Source organism: Pristiophorus japonicus, chromosome 4 (genome assembly GCF_044704955.1).
Source record: "Pristiophorus japonicus isolate sPriJap1 chromosome 4, sPriJap1.hap1, whole genome shotgun sequence".
NCBI lineage: Eukaryota > Metazoa > Chordata > Chondrichthyes > Pristiophoridae > Pristiophorus > Pristiophorus japonicus.
Genome location: NC_091980.1, coordinates 30,664,963 through 30,688,063, shown reverse-complemented (window position 1 = coordinate 30,688,063; position 23,101 = coordinate 30,664,963). Strand labels below are relative to the sequence as shown.

Below are 23,101 nucleotides of genomic sequence, written 5' to 3'. Positions count from 1 at the left end.
GAAAATGTGCCCACACTGCAAGGCTGAAACGATTGGGTAACGCGCATGAGCAGTTCTGGGATATCACTCGCATGCGCAGAAGGCCGCACAAATGGCTGTGTGAATAATCACAGTTGTGATATATTCACAGAGCACAGCATACACAGCTTCCTAACATGGCAGGCAGCTCTCTCGGAAGTCTCCAAAAATCTGTGGTTCTGTTTATTATTAACCCTGCACTTGCAGTGCACAATATGTCCACACCCACATTGTGGAGCTACAAACATTACAAGCTTACAGACATTACACTTCTCGCTCCTTAATGAAGAAGCCATCATAACAAACATCATACATAACTTTCATATTTATACATAAAACAGGATATAAACTTATTTTTTTCCATATTTACAAATTTAACTTTAACACTTGTTTTCTGTTTCGAAGAGGATACCTTCACTCTCGAACAGAACCTTCCAAACATGGTGTTGAATCTAAACTCAATCGAGGCTCATCCTGAGGAACGTTTTCCTCCTCGGAATTTCCTTGATTTTCATTTCAACTCACTCTAAATTCAGGCTCTTTGTTCTCCTGACTCGGACTCAGACTTTCATTCTGATTCTCTCCTGGATTTGTTTCCAGTATATTGGATTTAGGATTTACTACTGGTGTATCAAAACTATCTGATGAGTCAGAAATAATTGAATCATTCCCACCTTCAACTCCTTCCGTGTCTGTAGGTAAAATATGATCAATATGAACAAACCTAACCTGTCCATTATCAAACATCTTTGCCAAATATGTGCGAGGACCACATATCTCCGCCACTCTTCCTGGTAACCACTTTACCCATTTATGGTGATGGTTCTTCACTCTCACCTTCTGGTTTAATTTCACTCTTCTCTCTTTTAGTCTCCCTTTATCATGATTCTCTTTTTGTCTAATTTGTGTCTCTTCTACAGACTGTGCCAAATTTGGCTTTAACAACGAGAATCTGGTTCGTGGCTGTTGTTTGAGAAACAACTCCACTGGCGTTCTACCAGTAGTTGTATGAGGAGTATTTTGATATGTAATCAAAAAATTAGCCAATTTGTGATCCAATGACAACTGTCGTTTTCTTGGATTTGGATCTAACATTTGTTTTATGAGGGTACGTTTGACAATTTGTACAGTGCGCTCTGCTGCACCATTCAAAGCAGGGTGGTATGGGGGAACCTTGTTATGTTTCACACCATTTTTGCTTGTGAATTGTGCAAATTCTTCTGAAGGAAATTGTGGTCCATTATCCGAAACAATTTCTTCGGTGAGGCCAAATGCAGAAAATAATTTTCGTAAAATGTCCAATGTTTTACTTGTTATTTTCCACATTGGAAACACCTCAACCCACTTTGACTGGCTATCAATTGCAATGAACAATTGTTGTCCATCTAACTTAGCAAAATCAATACGTAGCCTTTGCCACACCCTGGGAGGCCATTTCCATGGCTGTAATGGTATACTGGTGGTGGTTGCTTGCTTACCGATTGACATGTTGTACACTGACTCACAATGTACTCTATATCTTTATCAAGACCTGGCCATCATAAATAACTGCGTGCAAAACTCTTGGTCAAGCACATTCCCAGGTGTTGGTCATGGAGGTCTCCTAATAATTTGGACCTGAATTTATTTGTTATAACCACTCTTGCACCCCACATGATACAATCTTTATCGACTGATAATTCATTCCTATGAATGAAGAATGGATGTGTATCGTTGTCTGTTACCTGGTTTGGCCATCCATTTGCAATATAATCATACACCTTTGACATCACTGGGTCACATTTGGTTGCTCTGCCAATCTCTTCAGCTGTGACTGGCAGTTCATCAATGTATGAAAAATAAAACACTTCTTCCCTATCCAATGTAACTTGTGATGGGGAAGGCAATCTAGACATTGCATCACCACTACTGTGATCAGTTGATCGTCTGTATTCAATATCATATGTATATGCTGACAAAATCAAAGCCCATCTCTGCATTCGGGCTGCAGCTAATGATGGAACTGGGGACTTTGGATGGAGGATTGCTGTTAGGGGCTTATGGTCCGTAACGATGGTAGACTTACAGCCATATAAGTATTTGAAACTTCTTGACCCCAAAAATTAATGCCAAAGCTTCCCTTTCAATTTGCGCATAATTACTCTCACTGGCACTGAGAGTGCGTGAAGCAAAAGCAATTGGTCTCTCCTCCCCACTACTTAATACATGAGAGATTACTGCCCCAACTCCATACGGAGAGGCATCACATGCTAGCTTAATCTCCTTAGATATGTCATAGTGAACTAACGTGGTGCTCTCTACCAATTTGCTTTTACACTCCTTGAATGCTGTATCGCATTCTTTTGACCACTTCCAATGGACCTGTTTTTTCAAAAGTTCATTCAGTGGATGTAATACTGTAGCCAAATTTGGTAGGAACTTCCCATAATAGTTCAAAAGACCCAAGAATGAACGAAGTTCAGTGACATTCCTGGGAGTGGGTGCATTTCTAATTGCATCCAATTTTTCCATGGTTGGATGTAAACCATCTTTGTCTATTCTCTACCCTAAGTACTCCACTGAATTTTTAAATAACTCACACTTATGAGCAGACACTCGTACTCTGTGCTTCTCTTGCCATTTGAGGACTTAATTCAATATGTTATTATGAATTTGCCTATTTTGTGCTGAAATTAGTATGTCATCCAAATAACATACTACCCCTTCAATACCTTGCAAAATCTGGTTCATCACCCCTTGGAATATGGCTGGGGTGGAAGACACTCCAAACAGTAGCCTATTAAATTGGTATAGGCCTAGATGAGTATTTATAGTCAAACATGACTTGGACTCCTCACCTAGTTCAAGCTGTAAGTAGGCATTCGTAAAATCCAGTTTTGAGAAGATCTGCTCACCCGACAGTGTTGTGAACAAATCTTCTACATTCGGCAATGTACTGGGGACATTACCCTCTAGAACCTGGTTTACGGTTACTTTATAGTCACCACACAATCTTACTTTACCATCAGACTTAGGTACAACAACAATGGGTGTAGCCCAATTACATCGATCTATCTTACAAATAATGTTCTCAGTCCCTAGTCTTTTTAGTTCTTGCTCAACTTTGTCTTTGAGTGCATATGATACGGAACGTGGTTTGTAGTAAACCGATCTAGCATCCTTCTGTACCCTGACACTCGCCTTGAAGCCTTGGATCGGACAGCCCGTTTGGCAGAACATTTTCGGATACTTCTTGATAACCTCATCCATTGATGAAAATCTCGCTTCCACACAGAAAATCTTACTCCAATCCAGCTTCAGTGAGCTCAACCAATTTCTTCCTAGTAAGGCAGGCTTGTCTCCTTTCACTACTACTGGAGGCAAGTTCTGAAATTGATCTTTATATTTCACCATACGGTGATACGACCTACCTCAGGAATTTTCTCTCCCGAGTAGCCCCTCAGCTCTATCTTGGATTTCTCCAGTTGGAAATCACGCAATTTGTCGCGATATAGTGACTCCGGTACTACACTCACAGATGCACCCATGTCAATTTCCATTGGTATCTTGAATCCCGCAACATCTATGTGGATTTTGATGCTTTCCGAATCGCTGTCCGTTAACCTCATGCTCCTGATGACGTGTAACTCTAACATCTCCTAGTCCTGTTGTTGTTCTTCCATGTTATGTAGTCTCTTTGGATTTCTACTCATAGCTTTGAACGCTGGACTCATAGCTTTAAAAGCTGGTTTACTCTTCAGTCGGCATGCCTTCGCAAGATACCCAGTCTTCCTGCAGAAGAAACACTCTGCCTTCATGTATGGACAACTTTTAGCAATGTGTTGTCCCAGGCACCTCTAGCACGATTTCGACGCTCTGGTAGAATTTCTAGTGTCTGTGACTTTCGGCAATGCCTGTCTTTTACTTTGAACCTGCAGGTGATTTACCTCGGTTGACTGATGACCGTAATTATTAGTTAATTCTCAGGAATATTGTTCGGCCATGCTCAACGACCTCGCTGTCTGACAAGCAATCTCAAAAGTCAAGTCATCCGTTGTCAATAACTTCCTTCTGATCGCATCATTTTTCACCCCACAAACAAAACGATCCCGTAATGCTCGGTTTTGAAAGTTTCCAAAATTACAGTGCATCGACAGCTATTTTAATGCAACAATGTAATCACCGATACTTAAATCAGCCTTTTGATTCCGAATCCTGAAACGACAGCTTTCAGCAATTTCTAATGGTTTGGGATTATAGTGCTGCTCCAGCTTCATTAAAATCTCTTTAAGCGTTGTGTCCTTTATCTCGTCAGGCACAAGCAGATTAACAAGAGTGTCATATAATGCCGGCCCTGCCTCCGATAAGAAGATCGCTTTCTTACAACACAGCCTGGTTCTGGACTGCATTGTCTGGAACTTCGATTCTGTTATTTGCAGTGAAATACAATTCTAGCTGATCCACATACGCTTTAAAACGTTCCTGGTCGTGTCTATATTCACCCAAATATCCCAATACACCTGCCATTTTAATCTCTAGCTGTTCACAGCTGTTTACCTCGGATTTTGTAGCTTTTTTTCAAAGACAGAAACTTCCAAAGTCTCTCTGACAGCTGGCTGATTCCTTCAACAAACTTTTAGCTATAAATCATCCGAAAAATCCCATCTCAGTCCCCAAATGTGATATATTTACAGAGCACAGCACACACAGCTTCCTAACATGGCAGGCAGCTCTCTCGGAAGTCTCCGGAAATCTGTCTGGTTCTGTTTGTTATTAACCCTGCACTTGCAGTACACAATATGTCCACATCCACAGTGTGGCGCTACAAACATTACAAGCTTACAGACATTACAACAGTGCTCACAGGAAATACCTCGGGGTCAGGCCTGTAGCGGGTTCCACCACCCCCATGGTGAGCAATGGCAGCCTACTGAGAGCATCGGCGCAGTTTTCTGTGCCTGGCCTGTGGTGGATGGCGTAGTTGTATGCGGACAACGTGAGCGCCCATCACTGGATGTGGGCCGATGCATTGGTATTTATCCCCTTACTCTTGGAAAACAGGGATATTAGTGGCCTATGGTCAGTTTCCAATTCGAATTTTAGCCCAAACAGGTATTGATGCATTTTCTTTACCCCATAGTTTCTTTCTTTTTCAATCATGCTGTCGGCTCTCTCAGCCTTAGACAGACTCCTGGATGCATAAGCAACCGGTTGCAATTTCCCAAAATCATTAGCTTGTTGCAATACACACCCGACGCCATATGACGATGCATCACATGCTAGTACCAAACGCTTACATGGATCATACAACACAAGCAATTTGTTTGAGCATAACAATTTTATAGCTTTTACAAAGGCATTTTCCTGGCTTTTGCCCCATACCCATTCATCCCCTTTACACTGTAAGGCGTGCAGTGGTTCTAACAGTGTGCTGAGACCCGGTAAGAAGTTACCAAAGTAGTTCAGGAGTCCCAGAAACGACCACAGCTCCGTCACATTCTGTGGCCTCGGTGCGTTCTCGATTGCCTCAGTCAGTTCGAATCGGTGGACCTGATGCCACCCGCCGTGATCCTCCTCTCCAGGAACTCCACTTCAGGCACCAGGAAAACGCAGTTCGAGCGTTTTAACCTGAGCCCACATGGTTGAGTCGAATAAGAAGCTCCTCCAAGTTCTGCAGCTGCTCGACTGTGTCCCAACCTGTAACCAAGATGTCGTCCTGGAAGATCACGGTGCGCGGGACCAACTTCAGTAAGCTTTCCATGTTTCTCTGGAATATCGCCGCCGCTGATTGAATTTCAAATGGGCATCTGTTATAAATGAAGAGAGCTTTGTACCTGTTGATGCAGGTGAGGTCCTTCGATGATTCCTCCAGCTCCTGCATCATGTAGTCTGAAGTCAAATACAGCTTCGTGAACGTCTTTCCTCCTGCCAGCGTTGCAAAGAGGTCGTCGGTCTTTGGTAGTGGGTATTGGTCCTGCAGGGAGAAACGATTGATAATTACTTTGTAATCGCCACAGATTCTGATGGTGCTGTCTCCCTTGAGGACTGGGACAATCGAACTGGCCCACTCGTTGAATTCGATCGATGAATTGATGCCCTCTCTTTGCAGCCGGTCTAGCTTAATCTCTACCCTTTCTCTCATCATGTACGGTACTACTCTCGCCTTGTGATGAATGGATCGTGCCCCCGGAATTAGGTGGATCTGCACTTTTGCTCCTTGGAATTTCCCGATGTCTGGTTTGAACAGCGAAGGAAACTTGTTTAAGACCTGGGCACACGAAGTGTCATCAGCGGGAGATAGCGCTCGGACATCGTCCTAGTTCCAGCGTATCTTTCCCAGCCAGCTCCTGCCAAGCAGCATGGGACCATCACCCGGTACCACCCAGACTGGTAGCTTGTGCACCGCTCCATCGCAGGAGACCTTTACAGTACCACTGCCGATTACGTGAATCCGTTCCTTTGTATAAATTCTTAGTTTTGTGTGAATTGGAGTTAAGACCGGCCTTGAGGCCTTGCTGCACCACAATCTTTCAAGTCATTTTGCTCATCATGGACTGGCTCGCGCCTGTGTCCAGCTCCATTGACACCGGGAGTCCATTTAGTGCAATGATCAGCATTATCGGGGGACACTTTGTGGTAAATGTGTGCACCCCATGTACCTCTGCCTCCTCAGTCTGAGGCCCTGGTTTGTCGTGATCCTCCGTGGATCTGTCCTCCTCTACAACGTGGAGGTTTGCAGAATTAACAGGATTTTCAGTGCGCCTGCACATATGTTGGAGGTGTCCCATTGTTCCACAGCCCTTGCAATCGTACCTTTTGAAGTGGCATGAATGGAAACGATGATCACCCCATCAGCGCCAACAAGGTGTTAATAGCCTTGCATTCATCACCCTTGATGGTGGACTCTGAGACATCTGTGGACGTACAGCTGCAAGCATGTGTGACCTGCCCTGTAGGTTGCAATTTGAAAACATCACTTTGTTCACAGTACTTGTAGCAGCACTTGTGTGCTGAGAGATTTGCTTCGTATTGTCACTGGTGGCAATGAACGCCTGGGCTATCGCTATGGCCTTACTCAAGGTTCGGATCATAGGTTTGCAAAGTATAATTTCGTGGCCAATGTGCTCCAAATGTCCTTCAAATTCGCAATGTCCTGCAAAGCGTCTTAGCTCGGCGACATAACTCGCCACTTCCTGGCCTTCAGACCTTTTATAGATGTAGAACTGGTACCTCGCCATCAGAACGCTTTCCATCGGGTTCAAATGCTCCCGGAGCAGTGTGCATAAATCATCGTATGATTTCTCCGTAGGCTTCGCTGGAGTAAGCAGATTTTTCATGAGGCCATACGTTGGTGCCCCGCAGACGGTGAGGAGAATCATGTTTCGTTTGGCAGCATTCTCTTCTCCATCCACCTCGTTGGCTACGAAGTATTAGTCGCGTCGCTCCACAAAAGTTTCCCAATCATCTCCCTCCAAGAATTTCTCCGGGATGCCCACTGTTCTCTGCATCTTTGGGTTCGCTATCTGTATCTCGTCGCCAGTTGTTATGTATGAAGAAAGAGTCAGACTGAATACTGTAAGCTCAAAGTAAAGTGTGACCGTAGTCTTTTATTGCAGGTCTCGAGTGCCTCTCCAACCTGTGAGGCCTCCTTAAATACCTGTGGGATCCCTTGGGACTCCAGGGGATGAGCCCGCTAGTGGCTGTACAGAATATATACAAGTTCACATATATAACATAGTGATTTGTGTATTTGTACTCCCAGATCCTTTTGCTCCTCTACCCCACTTAGATTCTTCTTTTCCAAGTAATATGTGACCTCCTTATTTTTCGTACCAAAATGTAATACCTCACAGTTATCTGCGTTGAAATTCATTTCCCAATTATATGTCCATTCTGCAAGTATATTAATGCCTTCTTGGAATTTGTTGCAGTCCTCCTCAGTATTGACTATCTTCCCTCCTCCCCCCGCCCCCCCGACCTCTTCCAAATTTGGTATTATCTCAAATTTAGAAATTGTGTTTTAAATTCCAAAGTCTAAATTGTTAATAAAAATTCTGAACAGTAGTGGTGCCTGCACTGATCCTTGTGGGATCCCACTTCTCACCTTCTTCCACTCTGAATAGCTACCCTTTACCCTCACTCTCTGCTTTCTATCGTGCAGCCAGCTAGCTATTTATTCTGCTACTGTATGCTTTGACCTTATTTATTAGTCTATTATGAGGCACCTTATCAAAGGTCTTCTGGAAATCGAGATAAATTACATCAACAGTATTACTCTTGTCAACTCTCTGTGTTATCTCTTCAAAGAATTCAATGAGGTTGGTCAAGCAAGGCGTTCCCTTTTGAAATCTACACTGACTATTCATCATTATATTTTTGGTTTCTGGATGTTTTTCTATTTTCTCCTTTAGTAGATATTTTATTATTTTTGTCTACCATCGATGTTAAGCTGACTGATCTATAGTTCCCTGGACATGTTCTGTCCCCCTTCTTAAATATAGGTATTACATTAGCTATCTGCCAGTCCTCTGGAACACCTTTTTCTAATGAATTATTCAATATTTGTAATAGTGCCTCTGCTATCTCTTCTAGATTCTTTTAAAATGCGTGGATGCAATCTGTCTGCATGAGGGATTTTATCCTCTGAGTTTGATTAGTGTATTTAATATTTCTCCTGTTTTTATATTAAATGCAGTTATATAATTTCTAATCTCATCTTCCGAGGTCATGTCTGCCTGATCCGTCTCCCTGGTAAATACCGAAGCAAAATAGCTCATTAATATTTCTGCCTTTTCGCTATCGCTGCCTGTGATTTTATCCTGTCCATCCCTTTGTGGCACTATTCCCATCCAGACTTACCTTTTTTTATTTATATACCTGTAGAATATGACACTATTTTGTTTTATGTTCCTTGATAATTTGATTTCATCCTTCCTCTTTGTCTTTTTCATCCTCTCCTTATAATGAAGTCTCTCATCCCTGATAACATCCTGCTTATCCTCGGTACCCATTCTAAGGCCTTTATATTTGGCAGTGAGACACACACAAAAACCCATACTTTCATAAAAAAGCAATGACTGTCACTAGACATACATATTCGATAGGGTCAGAGCTATTCTTGATTTTAGTTTAGTGGGAATATTCATTTCACCCAGCTCGGGATACTTGGCAAGTGTAAGACAAAATTTATCATGAACATTTCTTTGCATCTTCATTCAGTCACAATGAAAAGCACACGGGGCATGTTGTCAGACAAGTGGTTTAATATCAATCATCATGGAACTGATAAAGAAACATAGAAACATAGAAAATAGGTGCAGGAGTAGGCCATTCGGCCCTTCAAGCCTGCACCACCATTCAACAAGATCATGGCTGAACACCCACCCCAGCAGCAACCCCCCCCCCCCCGGCCCGCTTCACGCCCCCTCTACATCCCCCAACCCCCCCAGCCGCAAGGACCACATCCAACTCCCTCCCGAACACATCCAATGAACTGGCATCAACAACTCTCTGCGGCAGGGAACCCCACAGGCCAACAACTCCCCGAGTGAAGAAGTCTCTACCCATCCTAGCCCCCACCCCCCCCCCCCCATCCCAAGACCATGCAACCACTGCCCCCCACCCCCCCCCGCCACCGGCTCCGGACCCACCCAACACCGGGAACACTCCCCCTGCACCCAACCCGCCCCTTCCCGTCAGAATCCTTCCCAAATGCCGAATACCCCCGGACGTCGAGCCCACTGCCCTGGCCACCCCGGAGCCACGCCCCCGCGACGCCAACCACACCACATCCACCAACCGCCATCTGCGCAGTCAACCCGTCCACCCCACTCCGAACACTCCCCGCACCGAGGCACAGAGCCCCCAGGCCCGCCCCTCCAACACACTTCGCCCCCCCCAGACCTCCGCTGCAATATGGCCCCTCGCGTCCCCCGCCCTGGTTTTCTCCACCCCCCCCACCTCCACCACTCTCCCTTCCATCCCCCGCCCCCGTCTCCCCTCCACTTCCCTCTGCCTCCCCGCACAGGCTCCCATCTTGGGGGCGGTAACCTTCTGGGACAGGGAATTTTAGCTCCCAGCGTGGAAGTCCTGCTCCCGCCGCAGAATTGGCCTTACCACCCCTCAATAGAAGCGGAGTGCAATTTCCCACACTCCACTTCCTTTGGGGGCAGTTACCGGGGCACGACTGGATGCTCCTGTAACAGTTGGAACTGGTGCTCTCCACTCTCTGTCCTGTGACAGTGTGAACTGGTGCTCTCCACTCTCTGTCCTGTGACAGTGTGAACTGGTGCTCTCCACTCTCTGTCCTGTGACAGTGTGAACTGGTGCTCTCCACTCTCTGTCCTGTGACAGTTTGAACTGCTGCTCTCCACTCTCCCGTCCTGTGACAGTTTGAACTGGTGCTCTCCAATCTCTGTCCTGTGACAGTTTGAACTGGTGCTCTCCACTCTCCCGTCCTGTGACAGTTTGAACTGGTGCTCTCCACTCTCTGTCCTGTGACAGTTTGAACTGGTGCTCTCCACTCTCCTGTCCTGTGATAGTTGGAACTGGTGCTCTCCACTCTCTGTCCTGTGACAGTGGGAACTGGTGCTCTCCACTCTCCCGTCCTGTGACATTGTGAACTGGTGCTCTCCATTCTCTGTCCTGTGACAGTGGGAACTGGTGCTCTCCACACTCTGTCCTGTGATAGTTGGAACTGGTGCTTCTCCACTCTCTGTCCTGTGATAGTTGGAACTGGTGCTCTCCACTCTCTGTCCAGGCATTGTAGATGCTTGAGGGTGGAAACAATTTAACTCGGCTAAATGTGCTTCTTCTCATGGTGTTTCCTGTAAATATGCACTCTTGGCTGAAATGGTTTCTGCTTTAGTCTTTAGAATATATCTTACAAAAGAGTTGTGTTCTTTTTGGTTCTAGGTCTCATCACCACCACGGCGCGTAAGCTGGACCGTGAAAAGAGAGATGAACACAACCTAGAGGTGAGTAGAACAAGGCCAGCAGGTTAGCTGTCAATATGCTGAGGCATCATGTCAGTCAGAGGAAAGACAGTGGTCAGGTTGAAAATCTTGCTCAGTTTCTTTAACACACAAAGGAGCAGCATTACATTTTTGGATTTGATATTCATTTCTTAAAAAAAAAGTAACTTTTTTCATGAGGAAAAAATAGCTAACCCTGCTAGTAATCATTTACACAGAGACTAGATTCAGAATCTTCACAATCATTGTGCTTAGGCTTTCCAAAACCCCCTCCTCCTCCTCCCCGCCTTCCCCACTGTTTGGCATGCACCTTTGCTGGGACAGGAATTTTACCAGCCCCCGCGATGCCTCCCATGACCCCGCCCATATTTTTGGCCCCAGGCTATTCTCTACATGGGAGACAGACTCACCAGCCTCTACCAACACGTTGCGCAGTCTGGTGTGAGGCAGGTGAGGAGTGGAGGCTTACTGCGGCAGACCTTGTGGGAAGGATGGGTGAGTGTTACCGTAGCAGGAAAAAGAGCTGGCCAGTAAGTTGCCTGTTAGAACTTTTGACAGAGAATGAAAAATTGGATCATTAACTGGGATTGTGCTTGGCAGCACTCTGAAAGCACCTGCAGAGGCCTCTTCAATTTTTGCTCTTGGGCCCATTCTGCCCATGTGGACACGAAGCCCAATAGCCAGCCCATAGGTCCAGCATTTGAAGAGTGCAAATGGCCTCCGCCTTGTTTTTCCTTATTTACCTGGCTTTGCCATGCACCTGCCCACGTATGGGCAGGCATAGTTTGCTCTGGCAGAAGCATCCCACAGATAACGGTGGGGAGATGGAATCTGAGCAGAGCCCATCCAATGTGCCCCAGAAAGCAGGGAAGGGGTAGGCAGGCAGAAAGCCTCAGCCTTCTTTTCTAAATTGGGCTAGAAGTGCATGAAAGCTTATCAGGTTTGTGATCCTGTAAAAAGAACGCTCCGCTCACGAGGAGGATTAATATTGGGGCACCTTACTTTGAAAGATTTCAGCTGGATTCTTTGATAAGTTTACCTACATTCTTCTGCTTCTGATACTGTGTGGGCCTCACAATTTGAAGCATTCCCACTCAGAAACATTACTGTACTTTTACTCTGGGGTGATTCCATGATGTGGCTGTTCCTTGCCTGGAAATTACAGGTATTTGCTGTGTGATTTTCCATCTTTCCCAACTATGAGTTTCCTGTGGGGAGCACTTCATTATGGATACTGTACTCATTGCAGACTCAAAAACAATCGGGTTTATTTCATGACCGACACTGTTCCCATACCAACACTTAATGCACTCATATCAAATCCACCTATGTGCTTTTTTAACACCGGTGTTAATGCATATGAATGGGAGGTGAATTGAACTTAACTTATGTCACCATTCACTTTCCCAGCACATTCCTCTGGCTGAGTAGCTCGTAAAGTAGCACTGGCTCTGGACGCGCATGGAGGCGGGTATTTGTGTCTTAACGGCAGGAAAGTATTGGGGGAAAATCTGCTTTTTCTGCTTCCTCGCAGGTGACTGTTAGTGACAATGGTGTTCCCCCAAGACAGTCCACAGCAAAGGTGGTGGTGGAAATTGTGGATGAAAATGACAATGCTCCGAAGTTCCCAGAGGTCCTATATAACGTTAGGCTGCCGGAACGCAATAGCTCCACAGAGCCTGAACCCATCTACAAGGTGATCGCTTCCGACCACGATGTAGGCCCTAATGCAGATATCACCTACAGCATTGAGGACAACCCGGAGGATGGGAAATTCGATATTAATCCAAAATCTGGGATGGTGTCATCTACATGGACATTCACAGCAGGCGACTATGACATCCTAACAGTAAGTAGGAATAGGCCTTGTTTCCTGCTTAAAATTCTTAATTTAAAAGCACAGTCTTCTGCATGGATGGAATCGAAGCTTCTGAGAAAAGAATGAAACGCTGGGGAGTGAGATATAGGTGGAGTGGGCAGGAATTTTTGGGAGAGGGAGGTGTGTTTTGATATGGGTTTGCAGGCGGATGTGAAGCCCGCCGAGAGCAGCCTCATAAATCTATGCAAATTGGGGTCCTATTAGATCAGTAGGACCCCAGTGCAGTTTCAACTTTCTCACGAGGTTGGAGCAAGTCTGCAGCTGGTCTGAAGAAAGCAGAGGTCCTTCTGGTAAGTCTAAAGCTTTCCTTTGTGGGGCCAGGAGGAGCTGCTCTTCCCACCACCCCACTGCCCGCCTGCAAGACCTGCCCGAGAAACCAGCACCCCGCCACTTACCTGAAAGCCGGAAGGCGGCCAAAGATTGCCCAATATTACCTGCTGCAGCCGCTCTGTCCCCTGTTCGTACCTGTTCCAAGGCGGCAAGTGGGTGGTGGGCCAGGGAGTTAAAATCAACGTGACCTCCTGTTGCCTCTGCCGGGCAGGAAGTCAACTCGCCGGAACGGTTTCCTGCTGGAAACCCGCTCCGAGTTAAAACCCACCCCAGAATCATTCTTATTTTTTTCCCTTGCATTTCACCAGGGAAAGAACTTTAACTAATATCTGGACTAAGCATTGCATTAAGTATCATTGCATTATTTTGGAGATGAGCCAAAGCTGTCAGCAATGAACAGATCCTAGATATGAACCTCTTGGTTGCGAGCTGTTGCCTGAGGCATCACCTCGTACCAAAAACATAAACATAGTTAAAAGTGGCAGGCTGCATACCTCACCTGGGCCGCAGGGAACGACGAGGCCTATTTAGTGTATTTTCTTCCCCCTTTTCCTTGCAGTGTTTCATGTCTTTTTCTCTTTTACTCCTCACAGGCTGTGGGGCTTTCAGGTGTTTTCTCGTGCTGGCGGCAGAGTTATCCCAGCACTGATAGCGGCAGTGAATATCTTTACTAAAGCCATAGGCCGGAATTTCCCCCGAAGAAAGTGGGTGCGTTTGCAGCGTGGGGGCAGTTAGTGTTAAAAATAGGATTCCCAACCTGATCCCGCCTCCAACCCACCCACATCCGGTTTTGCCGGAGGGGGAGGGGTGGAGCGCGTGGTCAACTCGCTCACTGCGGGGCGTTACCTCAATTTGAATATTGTTATGAGGTTGGAAGCCTCCATATATTTCTCCCCTCCATGTTGTGTTTCAGTGCCTGTGGATGGGTTTCACACAATTTACGAAACCCGGCAGTTAAACAGAGGCGGGGCTGCTGCATCCAGGAGGTAAGCGGCTTTATACCTACCTCCTGGATCCAGGGTCCTGACACCCACCCCTCTCCCCCGCGATCGGCGACCCCACCATACGGCCACTGATCACCTTCCCATGCCTCTCCCCACCCCTTCCCAACGATGATGATGAGGCTGGCCACGATCTTCCCGTGTCGGCGCCGATCCTCCATCCTCCCCGCTGACAATCCCTGGCCGACCACACCACCCCCCTTCCCCAGATTCCTCGCCGTCATCTCCCCCCCCACCCCCGTCCCCTCCCAATCCCCGACCGCGGCCGATCCTCTCTCTCCCCACCCCCTTCCAGTCTCGACCCCTGCCGATTGCCGGTCCTCCTCCCGCAATCTCTCCCCTGGACCGGCCCCTCGCTTGTGAGGCCTACCTACCCACAGCCAGCCAGCCTCTTAATCTGGCTGGTTGCGGGCGGGCATCCGAGACCTCGCATTCAAATCAGGCCCTGCCGTTAAAGTCTTCAGGGCCTGCAGGAAATCTGGCGTCCTGGGTTTCCCACCCGCCTCTGAGACCCCCGGCCCCCCAACCCACCTCCCTGGAGAAACTAGTTTTTGTTGCTCAAACAGGCGCTTTGAGCATGGACTATGACTACTGGGATAACACCAGATCTATAGCCTTTTTACTCTCATTGTCCAAATGCAGGAGACTGGATAGACCTTGTAATGAACAGAATTACTTCCTTTACTATCTCAGCTCGCATCTGGGTCTGGTGCTTCATTTTTGTACCCCTGATTTTATTTTTTAACTTTAATTTCTTTTACGTCACATATTTGACTCTCTCGTCCTCTCCACCTCTCCTGCTTTATGACTCTCCTTAAAATCTACCTTTTTAGTCAAGGTTTTAGTCACCCATCCTTTGAGTACGTTCCTGCGAAGTGCCTTGGGTTGTTTTCCTGTGTTAAAGGCATTATATAAATGCAAGTTGTTGTTACCTTTGGAGTCACCCAAGGATCTAACCTTGGCTCCTTCCAATTTCTCAGCGACATGCTGATCCTCGACGACATTCAAAAACACATCCTATCTCTGTAACCTCCGGCAGCATACAACCCTCGGACAACACTGCATTCCTCCAATTCTGACCTTGTTCACCCCTCCATTGGTGGCCGTACCTTCACTTGTCTAGACCCTAAGCTCTGGAATTCTCTCTCTAAACCTTTCCATGCCTCTGCCTCTCCTTCTTTAAGATGCACTTTAAAACCTCTCTCTTTAATCAAGATTTTGGTCACCTCTCCTAATATCTCCTTATGTGACTCGTTGCCAGATTTTGCCTGGTAATGCTCCCGTGAAGTATGTTTGGATGTTAAAGGCGCTAAATAAATGCAAGTGGTTATTGAGGCGAGATTCTCCATTCTCTTGCAGCTCGGCCTGATTGCCTGCTCTATTGTCCTGAGACGGGTCTGATTTTCTTTCCACTTACTGCTGGGCTTTATTCTTTTGCCCTGGAATTGAACCATTGGAGAAAGATTCGGTAAATTGAATCACAAATTAGAATTATTTTTTTTAAATTGGCTTGGTTTGATACAAATGATCAAACAACCTAACATGTGCGATTTTCATGACTGCAGTTATCTCCCTTTTATTCTGAGCTTTACAACACTATACTGAATGATTCACTCCGGATAGCCTGCTCTATTTAACAAGAACACCTTGCATTTATACAGCGCTGTTAACGTACGTTCCAAGAAGCTTTACAGGAGTGTTATCAAACCAAATTTGACACTAAGCCACGAAGGAGATATTAGGACAGGTAGGTCACAGAGTGAGGTTTTCAGGAGTGTCTTAAAGGAGGAGAGAGCGCGGTAGAGAGGCGGAGAGGTTTAAGAATGGAACTTCAGAGCTTAGGGCCTAAGCAGCTGAAGGCACGGCTGGCAATGTAGGAGCACAGGAAATTGGGGATGCGCAACATGCCAGAATTGGAGGAGCACAGAGGTCTCGGCGGGTTTTAGAGCTGGAGGGGTTTACAGAGATAGAGAGGGATGAAGCCATGGAGGGATTTAAAAACAAGGATGAGAATTTTAAAATCGAGGGATTGCAGGACCGGAAGCCAATGTAGGTCAGCGAGCACAGGGTTAATGGGTGAACGGTTAATTGGTGCAGCTTAGAATATAGCCAGCAGAGTTTTGGATGAGCTGAAGTTTATGGAGGGTGGAAGATGGGAGGGTGGCCATTATTGGAATAGTCACGTCATGAGTTACCCAATGCATGGATGAGGGTTTCAGCAGCAGATAAGCCGAGGCAGGGACGAGGACGGTCGATGTTGCGGAGCTGGAAGTAGGCAGTCTTGATGATGGAGCAGATATGGGGATGAAAGCTCATAGATGTGTCAAATAGGACATCAAGGTTGCAAACGGTCTGGTTTGGCCACAGAAAGTGGCCAGGGAGAGGGATGGAGTCGGTGGATAGGGGGACGGTGTTTGTGGCGGTGACCAAAGACAATGGGCACTATTTAGTTGGAGGAAATTTCTGCTCATCCAGAACTGGATGTCAGACAAGCAGCATGACAAATCCGATCGATGCATTGGAGGGGTCGAGGGACGTGGTGGTGAGGTAGAGCTGTGGCTCATCAGCTTACATGTGGAACCTGACTGTGTATTTTTGGACGATGTCGCCGAGAGGCAGCATGTAGATGAGAATCATAGAATCATAGAAACTTACAGCACAGAAGCAGGCCATTCAGCCCGCAGTGTCTGTGCTGGCTCTTTGACAGAGCAGTCATGCTTAGTCCCACACCCCCACTTTTTGTCTGTGATCCTGTAAGTCTGTAGCCTCAAGTCCCTTCCAACTCCCTTTTAAAAATAAATAGTAGGGAGCCAAGGATACCTCCTTGGGGAACTCCAGAGCAATGCTCCTTCTAATATTTTAGGGGGCCACACAGCCCATTCAAAATTAAGCGCATGTGCAGTTTTTCCACTTAAAAGCCGGTGAGCTGTCTGCGCAGGACCTCCAGAGCGCAGCTTAAAGGGAACATTGGTCCAGAGGTAATGCTGCAGGAACAAAAAGAGAACCCATTGCAGGAGATTCACTGTCACAGCAGACTGGAAAAATATATTTTTAGCAAACAACTTAATTTCCTCTGAATTACATGGAATTTACAGCACGGAAACAGGCCATTCGGCCCAGCTGGTCTATGCCGGTGTTTATGCTCCACACAAGCCTCCTCCCACTCTAGTTCAGCTCACCCTATCAGCATATCCATCTATTCCTTTCTACCTCATGTACTTATCTAGCTTCCCCTTAAATGCATCTATGCTATTCACCTCAATATCTCCCTGTGGTAGCGAGTTCCACATTCGAACCACTCTCTGTGTAAAGAAGTTTCTCCTGAATTCCTTAGGATATATTTATGACCTCTGGTTTTGGACTTCCCAACAAGTAGAAACATCTTCTCTACGTCTACCCTGTCAAACCCCTTCATAATTTTAATTAGGTCACCCCTCAGCCTTCGCTTTTCTAAAGAAAGAGTGTTCTTAGAAGAAAACTTGGAAATGGGTGCTGGATAAGCAGTTGTAAAGTTAATCTACTGAATATTTTTTGAGGAAACCATATTTTGAACCGAAGTTTAACCTATCCTTAAAGGGCCATTGTCTTCCTGAAAAAAAATTGGCAAGCCTATCTTAATTTTTGCAAGATGAAGAGCCAGAAGAACATTTTAGTCACAATTACATGTGCAGTTGATGCCATAAACAAACACAAATATATTTGCCAAATATTTTTGTGAAGCTGCTTAATATTTTAAGTAACATTTTTTTTAAAGTCACAAACGAAGCTCTGTTTAATTGCAGCTTCCAAAGACAAGGAATCCATTAAATAGAAATAAAACCTGATTACAGAGCAACAAGAAAGGAGTGCTGGGATTATTGTTTAAACACGTTTACATGTAGAAGGCAAATGTATTCTGTGCTATTAGTTAAGAACAATGGAACCTTTAATGATCTTGCTGCGTCCTCAGGAAACTGAAAGATTCTTGGCCACCTGTGGCTTTACTCGAGGGTAGCTGATAGATCAGCATCTTCTTGAGTCTGTAATTGCATAGAATTTACAGCACAGAAACAGGCCGTTCGGCCCAACTCGCCAACTGTTGTTTATATTCCACACGAGCCTCCTCCCACTCTACTTCATCTAATCCTATTAGCATAACCTTCTATTCCTTTCTCCCTCATGTATTCATCTACCCTCCCCTTAAATGCATCTATGATATTTGCATCAACTGCTTCATGTGTTAGCAAGTTCCACATTCTAACCACTCTCTGGATAAAGAGATTTCTCCTGAATTCCTTATTGGATTTAGTAATGACTATAGAATCATAAAAAGTTATGGCACAGAAGGAGGCCATTTGGCCCATTGTGTCTGTGCCGGCTGAAAAAGAGCTATCCAGCCTAATCCCACTTTCCAGTTATTGGTCTGTAGCTTTGTAGGTTACGGCACCTTAAGTGCACATCCAAGTACTTTTTAAGTATGATGAGGGTTTCTGCCTCTACCACCCTTTCAGGCAGTGAGTTCCAGACCCCCGCCACCCTCTGGGTGAAAACATTTCTCCTCAACTCCCCTCTAATCCTTCTACCAATTACTTTAAATCTATACCCCCTGGTTATTAACAGTTTGCTAAGGGATATAGGTCCTTCTTATCCACTCTATCTAGGCCCCTCAGAATTTTATACACCTCAATCAAGTCTCCCCTCAGCCTCCTCTGCTCCAAAGAAAACAACCAAAGTCTATCCAATCTTTCCTCGTAGCTAAAATTCTCCAGTCATGGCAACGCTGTCGTAAATCTCCTCTGTGACCTCTTTAGTGCAATCACGCCTTTCCTGTAATGTGGTGCCCCGAACTGTATGCATTACCCCAGCTGTGGCCTAACTAGTGTTTTATACAATTCAAGCATAACCTTTGTGCTCTTATATTCTATGCCTCAGCTCATAAAGGAAAGTATCCCGTGTGCCAGTATGACTATCTTATATTTATGACCCCTGGTTTTCGACTCCTCACAAGCAGAAACATTTTCTCTATTTCTACCCGATAAAACCCCTTCATAATTTTAAAGACCTCTATCAGTTCATCCCTCAGCCTTTGCTTTTCTAGAGAAAAGAGCCCCAGCCTATACAGTCTTTCCTGATAGTTATAACCTCTCAGTTCTGGTCAATCTTTTTTGTCCCTTTTCCAGTGCCTCCACATCGTTTTGTAATATGGAGACAAGAATTGTGCACAGTATCCGTTGCGCCAGTCCTGGATGTGACTGCACCTGGTACTAAGTGCAAAAATTCATATACATCTCAAAACACCTACCCAGAGGCAACCTCAGGTGTTAACCAGCATTGTGACTGAACATAAGGTGCCTGGAATTTAGATACTACTTTTAACAAACAAAACACAATCTGCATTGTAAAGGATTCTTTCCAACTTAATCTTTTGGGAGAAATGAATAACCACAAGAGAAATCTCTGCAAAATTTACCTGACTCCCAAGACAATTAAAAGAATTGCTGAAATATCAGCCTAATATTACAATCTACAGTTTTGAGCCCTGATTGATTTAGTTCCCATTTAACATTCTCACTCCAATATTACTGTATCCACAGGTGTTTCAGAGTATTTAATCATCTATGCCTGTACTTAACCCTAGAACCTATTTCTAATTTCATTAGTCCAGCATGATTTTAAAGCAATTAAAACAATAGTTACTACTTTGGGTTGGATTCAATTCACCGTACTTATTACTGTGTGTGAAAATATTGGCTGGCTTTTCGGCTTTGCTCATTTCGGGGCGGTAAAGTTTGCACCCGGGAATAGTTTGCGCCTCATTCAGCAAAATTGGGCAGCTGGGCCCTGAGTGTGGGGCAGAGCGCTAAGGGAGGCATTGCACACCTCTCTTAGGGTGCTAGGCCGGCTGAGCATGCGAAAATCCCGAGCTAAATAGTCAGTCCGGGAGCGCTCTGAGAGAGGCCTGGGGAGAAAAAAAGTCGAAAAAAAATACCAAAAACATTTGCAATACATAGCCCAAGCCGCCACAACATAAATCGCAGGTGGACATTACTTACCTCACTGCAGCTGGTATAGGTCGGACCGCCCGTTTTCACAAGCGGTCCCAGCAGGGCGCGCAAAGCGGCACTATGGATCGACTCAAAAATCGAGCCAGTGTTGCAACCAGGGGCTTTGCATACCAACTTGCCTCTTCTGGGCGGCAATGCTCTGCGCCCAGCCGAGACTTGCCCTAAAAACCCCGGCTGCCGCCTGCCCGGAAGAGCTCACCGCCGCCATTGCCGTCTCTCCGGGGCAAAATCAGAGACGAACAGGAGTGGAAAATCTAGCCCAATTAATATTCTTTTGATCCCTAATCTTGTTTGAAGCTGCAATCTATGTTACAATCATGTTTCCCCAGGCGTTTGAGCATGTGAAAAACTCGCACCATGAACACTCCACCTTTTCTTTCATGATAGCAAGCTTGATTTTTCCAGTCTATATTCAGAGCTTAGCATTTTGAGCCAGACAGAAGTACTGTTAGTGTGTAATCAGTGACATGCCGTGTACAGATTAGTATTTGGTGTGTGATTGTTTTTCTTTGCCTTTAAGAAAACCCAGGTTAAGGCCAAGACTAATAGTGCAGGAAAAAGTGAGAAAGCAGAAAGGAGGCTTTACAAGAAGATTTACAAGGATGATACCAGAAATGCGAGGGTATACATATAATAGAAAAGATGAACAGCTGGGTCTGTTTTTTCTTGAAAAAAGAAGGTTGAAAAAAGAAAATAGAGGACTTGAAAATTATGAAAGGTTTTGATCGAGTGGATACAGAGAGAATGTTTCCACTTGTGGGGGAAAGCATAAGTAGAGGTCATCAATATAAGATAGTCACCTAAAAATCCAACAGGGAATTCAGGAGAAACTTCTATACCCAAAGAGTGATGAGAATGGAACTTGCTACCACAGGGAGTGGTTAAAGCGAATAATATAGATGCATTTAAGGGGTGGCTAGACAAGCATATGAGGGAGAAGGGAATAGAGTTAGATGATAGAGTTAGATGAGGAAAGACGGGAGGAGGGTCGAGTGGAGTATAAACGCTGGCATGGACTGGTTAGGCTGATTGGACTGTTTCTGTGCCGTATATACTAGGTAATCCTATGTGAGGAAGAAGGAGATGGATAGTGTATTTCAAGGTTAGGAGGAACAAGAGAGGAAAGGTCGAATCAGCAATAATCATAGCAGTATCATACGTTTTACGCAGTGAGTGGTTAAGATCTGGAATGCACTGCCGGAAAGAGTGATGGAGGCAGACTTAATTTTATCTTTCAACAGGGAGTTAGATAAGTATCTGAAGGAAAAAAATTGCAGGGCTACGGGGAAAAGACATGGGAGTGGGACTAACTGAGAGTCGGCATGGGCTCGACAGGCCGAATGGCCTTCCTCCGTGCTGTAACCATTCTATGATTCTATGTTAGAAAAGGACAAGTGGATTGTGATGGAGGTAATTAAGCATAGAGAATTAGAAGCTAGACAGTAAGTTGGTAGTGAACAATACTAGGTGCATAATGACCGTTTTCCAGTATGAGAGTTCCAGGTAAATGAATAAGTACTAGCTCTATTTTAATTATACTGGTGATTGAGAACAGATGTATTGGCACTGAGCCAATATGGTTGTTGTGTACTTATATTTGCAATTATAATTAAAGTCTGGCAGATAATAGGCAATTGCATTTTCAGATTAAGAAAGATTTTTTAAACAACTCTGAAGTGTGTAACTTATTAAAGTGTCATAGACTTGAGGGGGTGGCACAGGTGTTGAAATACAAAGGCACTGTGCCATGGTGCATTGCTGGTTATTTGGTGACAATCTCAGCCAGACTATCAACTCGGTATTTTCCCATGAAGAGCAAGGTTCATTGGAAAATGGCATCACTAAAGTATGGGTTCCCTTAAGCGTGACTGCCAATTTAGGCCTGTTAGTACTGATATGGCTTTCTTCTATCAAAGTGTGCTTGTTGATGCCAAATTAGGGCAGTGTGGGCTTTTTTGGGTTGGGGTGGGTCAGTTTGAGTTCCTTTGCTCTGAAATATACCAATCCATTTGTAAAGTGGTTATATTGCAAATGGCTTACTTACCATAGCTGCAGGAGATGGAATCCATTTCACCTCAAGTGAGAATTTTAGAACCTGTTTCTTTTTTTATTTCTCCCTCAATCAAATAACTGTAATGACTCAAGAGTCTTGTCACTGTAAACAGCCTCAGGTGTAAACCTGATCCAACTTTATTCGTGCCCATAGTACCCGCGCTTATATACCAGTGACCACGCACACGCGCGTACAGCCCGATGACCTCCGACAGGAGTGCCCCCTGGTGTCTGGTGACCTCAAGCATCAATACATAACAACATCCCCTTTCAAAATCTTAATATCAGTCTCTTTACAAATTAAGATGGTCTGGGACTTCCCTCTCACGAGTTGATTGTCTCAGTTCAACTTTAGTTCCAGGCGAGCGTTCTGAGTCAGTTGTGACTGAAGGCTGAGTAACCGATCTGATGGGAGTGGTAATGACCACATCAGAGACTGAAGGTCCAGGTTCAGTAATGACAGCAAAGTCCTCTGATGAATGAACATTGGTTGGTTGGTCACTGACTGCATCTTCCTCAAATGGTTCCGCAGTTTTACCTGATCAGCATGTTTCCTGCATGTTTGCCCATTCTTGAGCACGACAATAAACACTCTGTTATCCTCCTTGGCTGTAACAGTACCGGTGATCCTTTTTGGACCTTGACCCTAGTTCAGTACATAAACCGGATTGTTGACCGAGATGTCACATGACACAGCAGCACGATCATGATACCATTGCTGACTTTGACGTCTGTTTTCAACACAATCATTCAGATCAGGATGAACAAGAGAAAGCTTGGTCTTGAGAGTTCTCTTCATCAAGTAGTTCAGCAGGGGAAACCCAG

General features: G+C 45.3%; 1 protein-coding gene across 1 annotated transcript in view; it reads left to right on the top strand.

The window, feature by feature from the left end:
* LOC139262030 (protocadherin Fat 1-like) overlaps positions 1–23,101 on the top strand; it is a 116,529-nt gene that overhangs the window by 24,390 nt on the left and 69,038 nt on the right. Inside the window, exons 3-4 of the mRNA XM_070877192.1 lie at positions 10,912–10,973; positions 12,505–12,819. Of these exons, the coding sequence (XP_070733293.1) occupies positions 10,912–10,973; positions 12,505–12,819 (377 nt within the window). The remainder of the gene's footprint in view (positions 1–10,911; positions 10,974–12,504; positions 12,820–23,101) is intronic.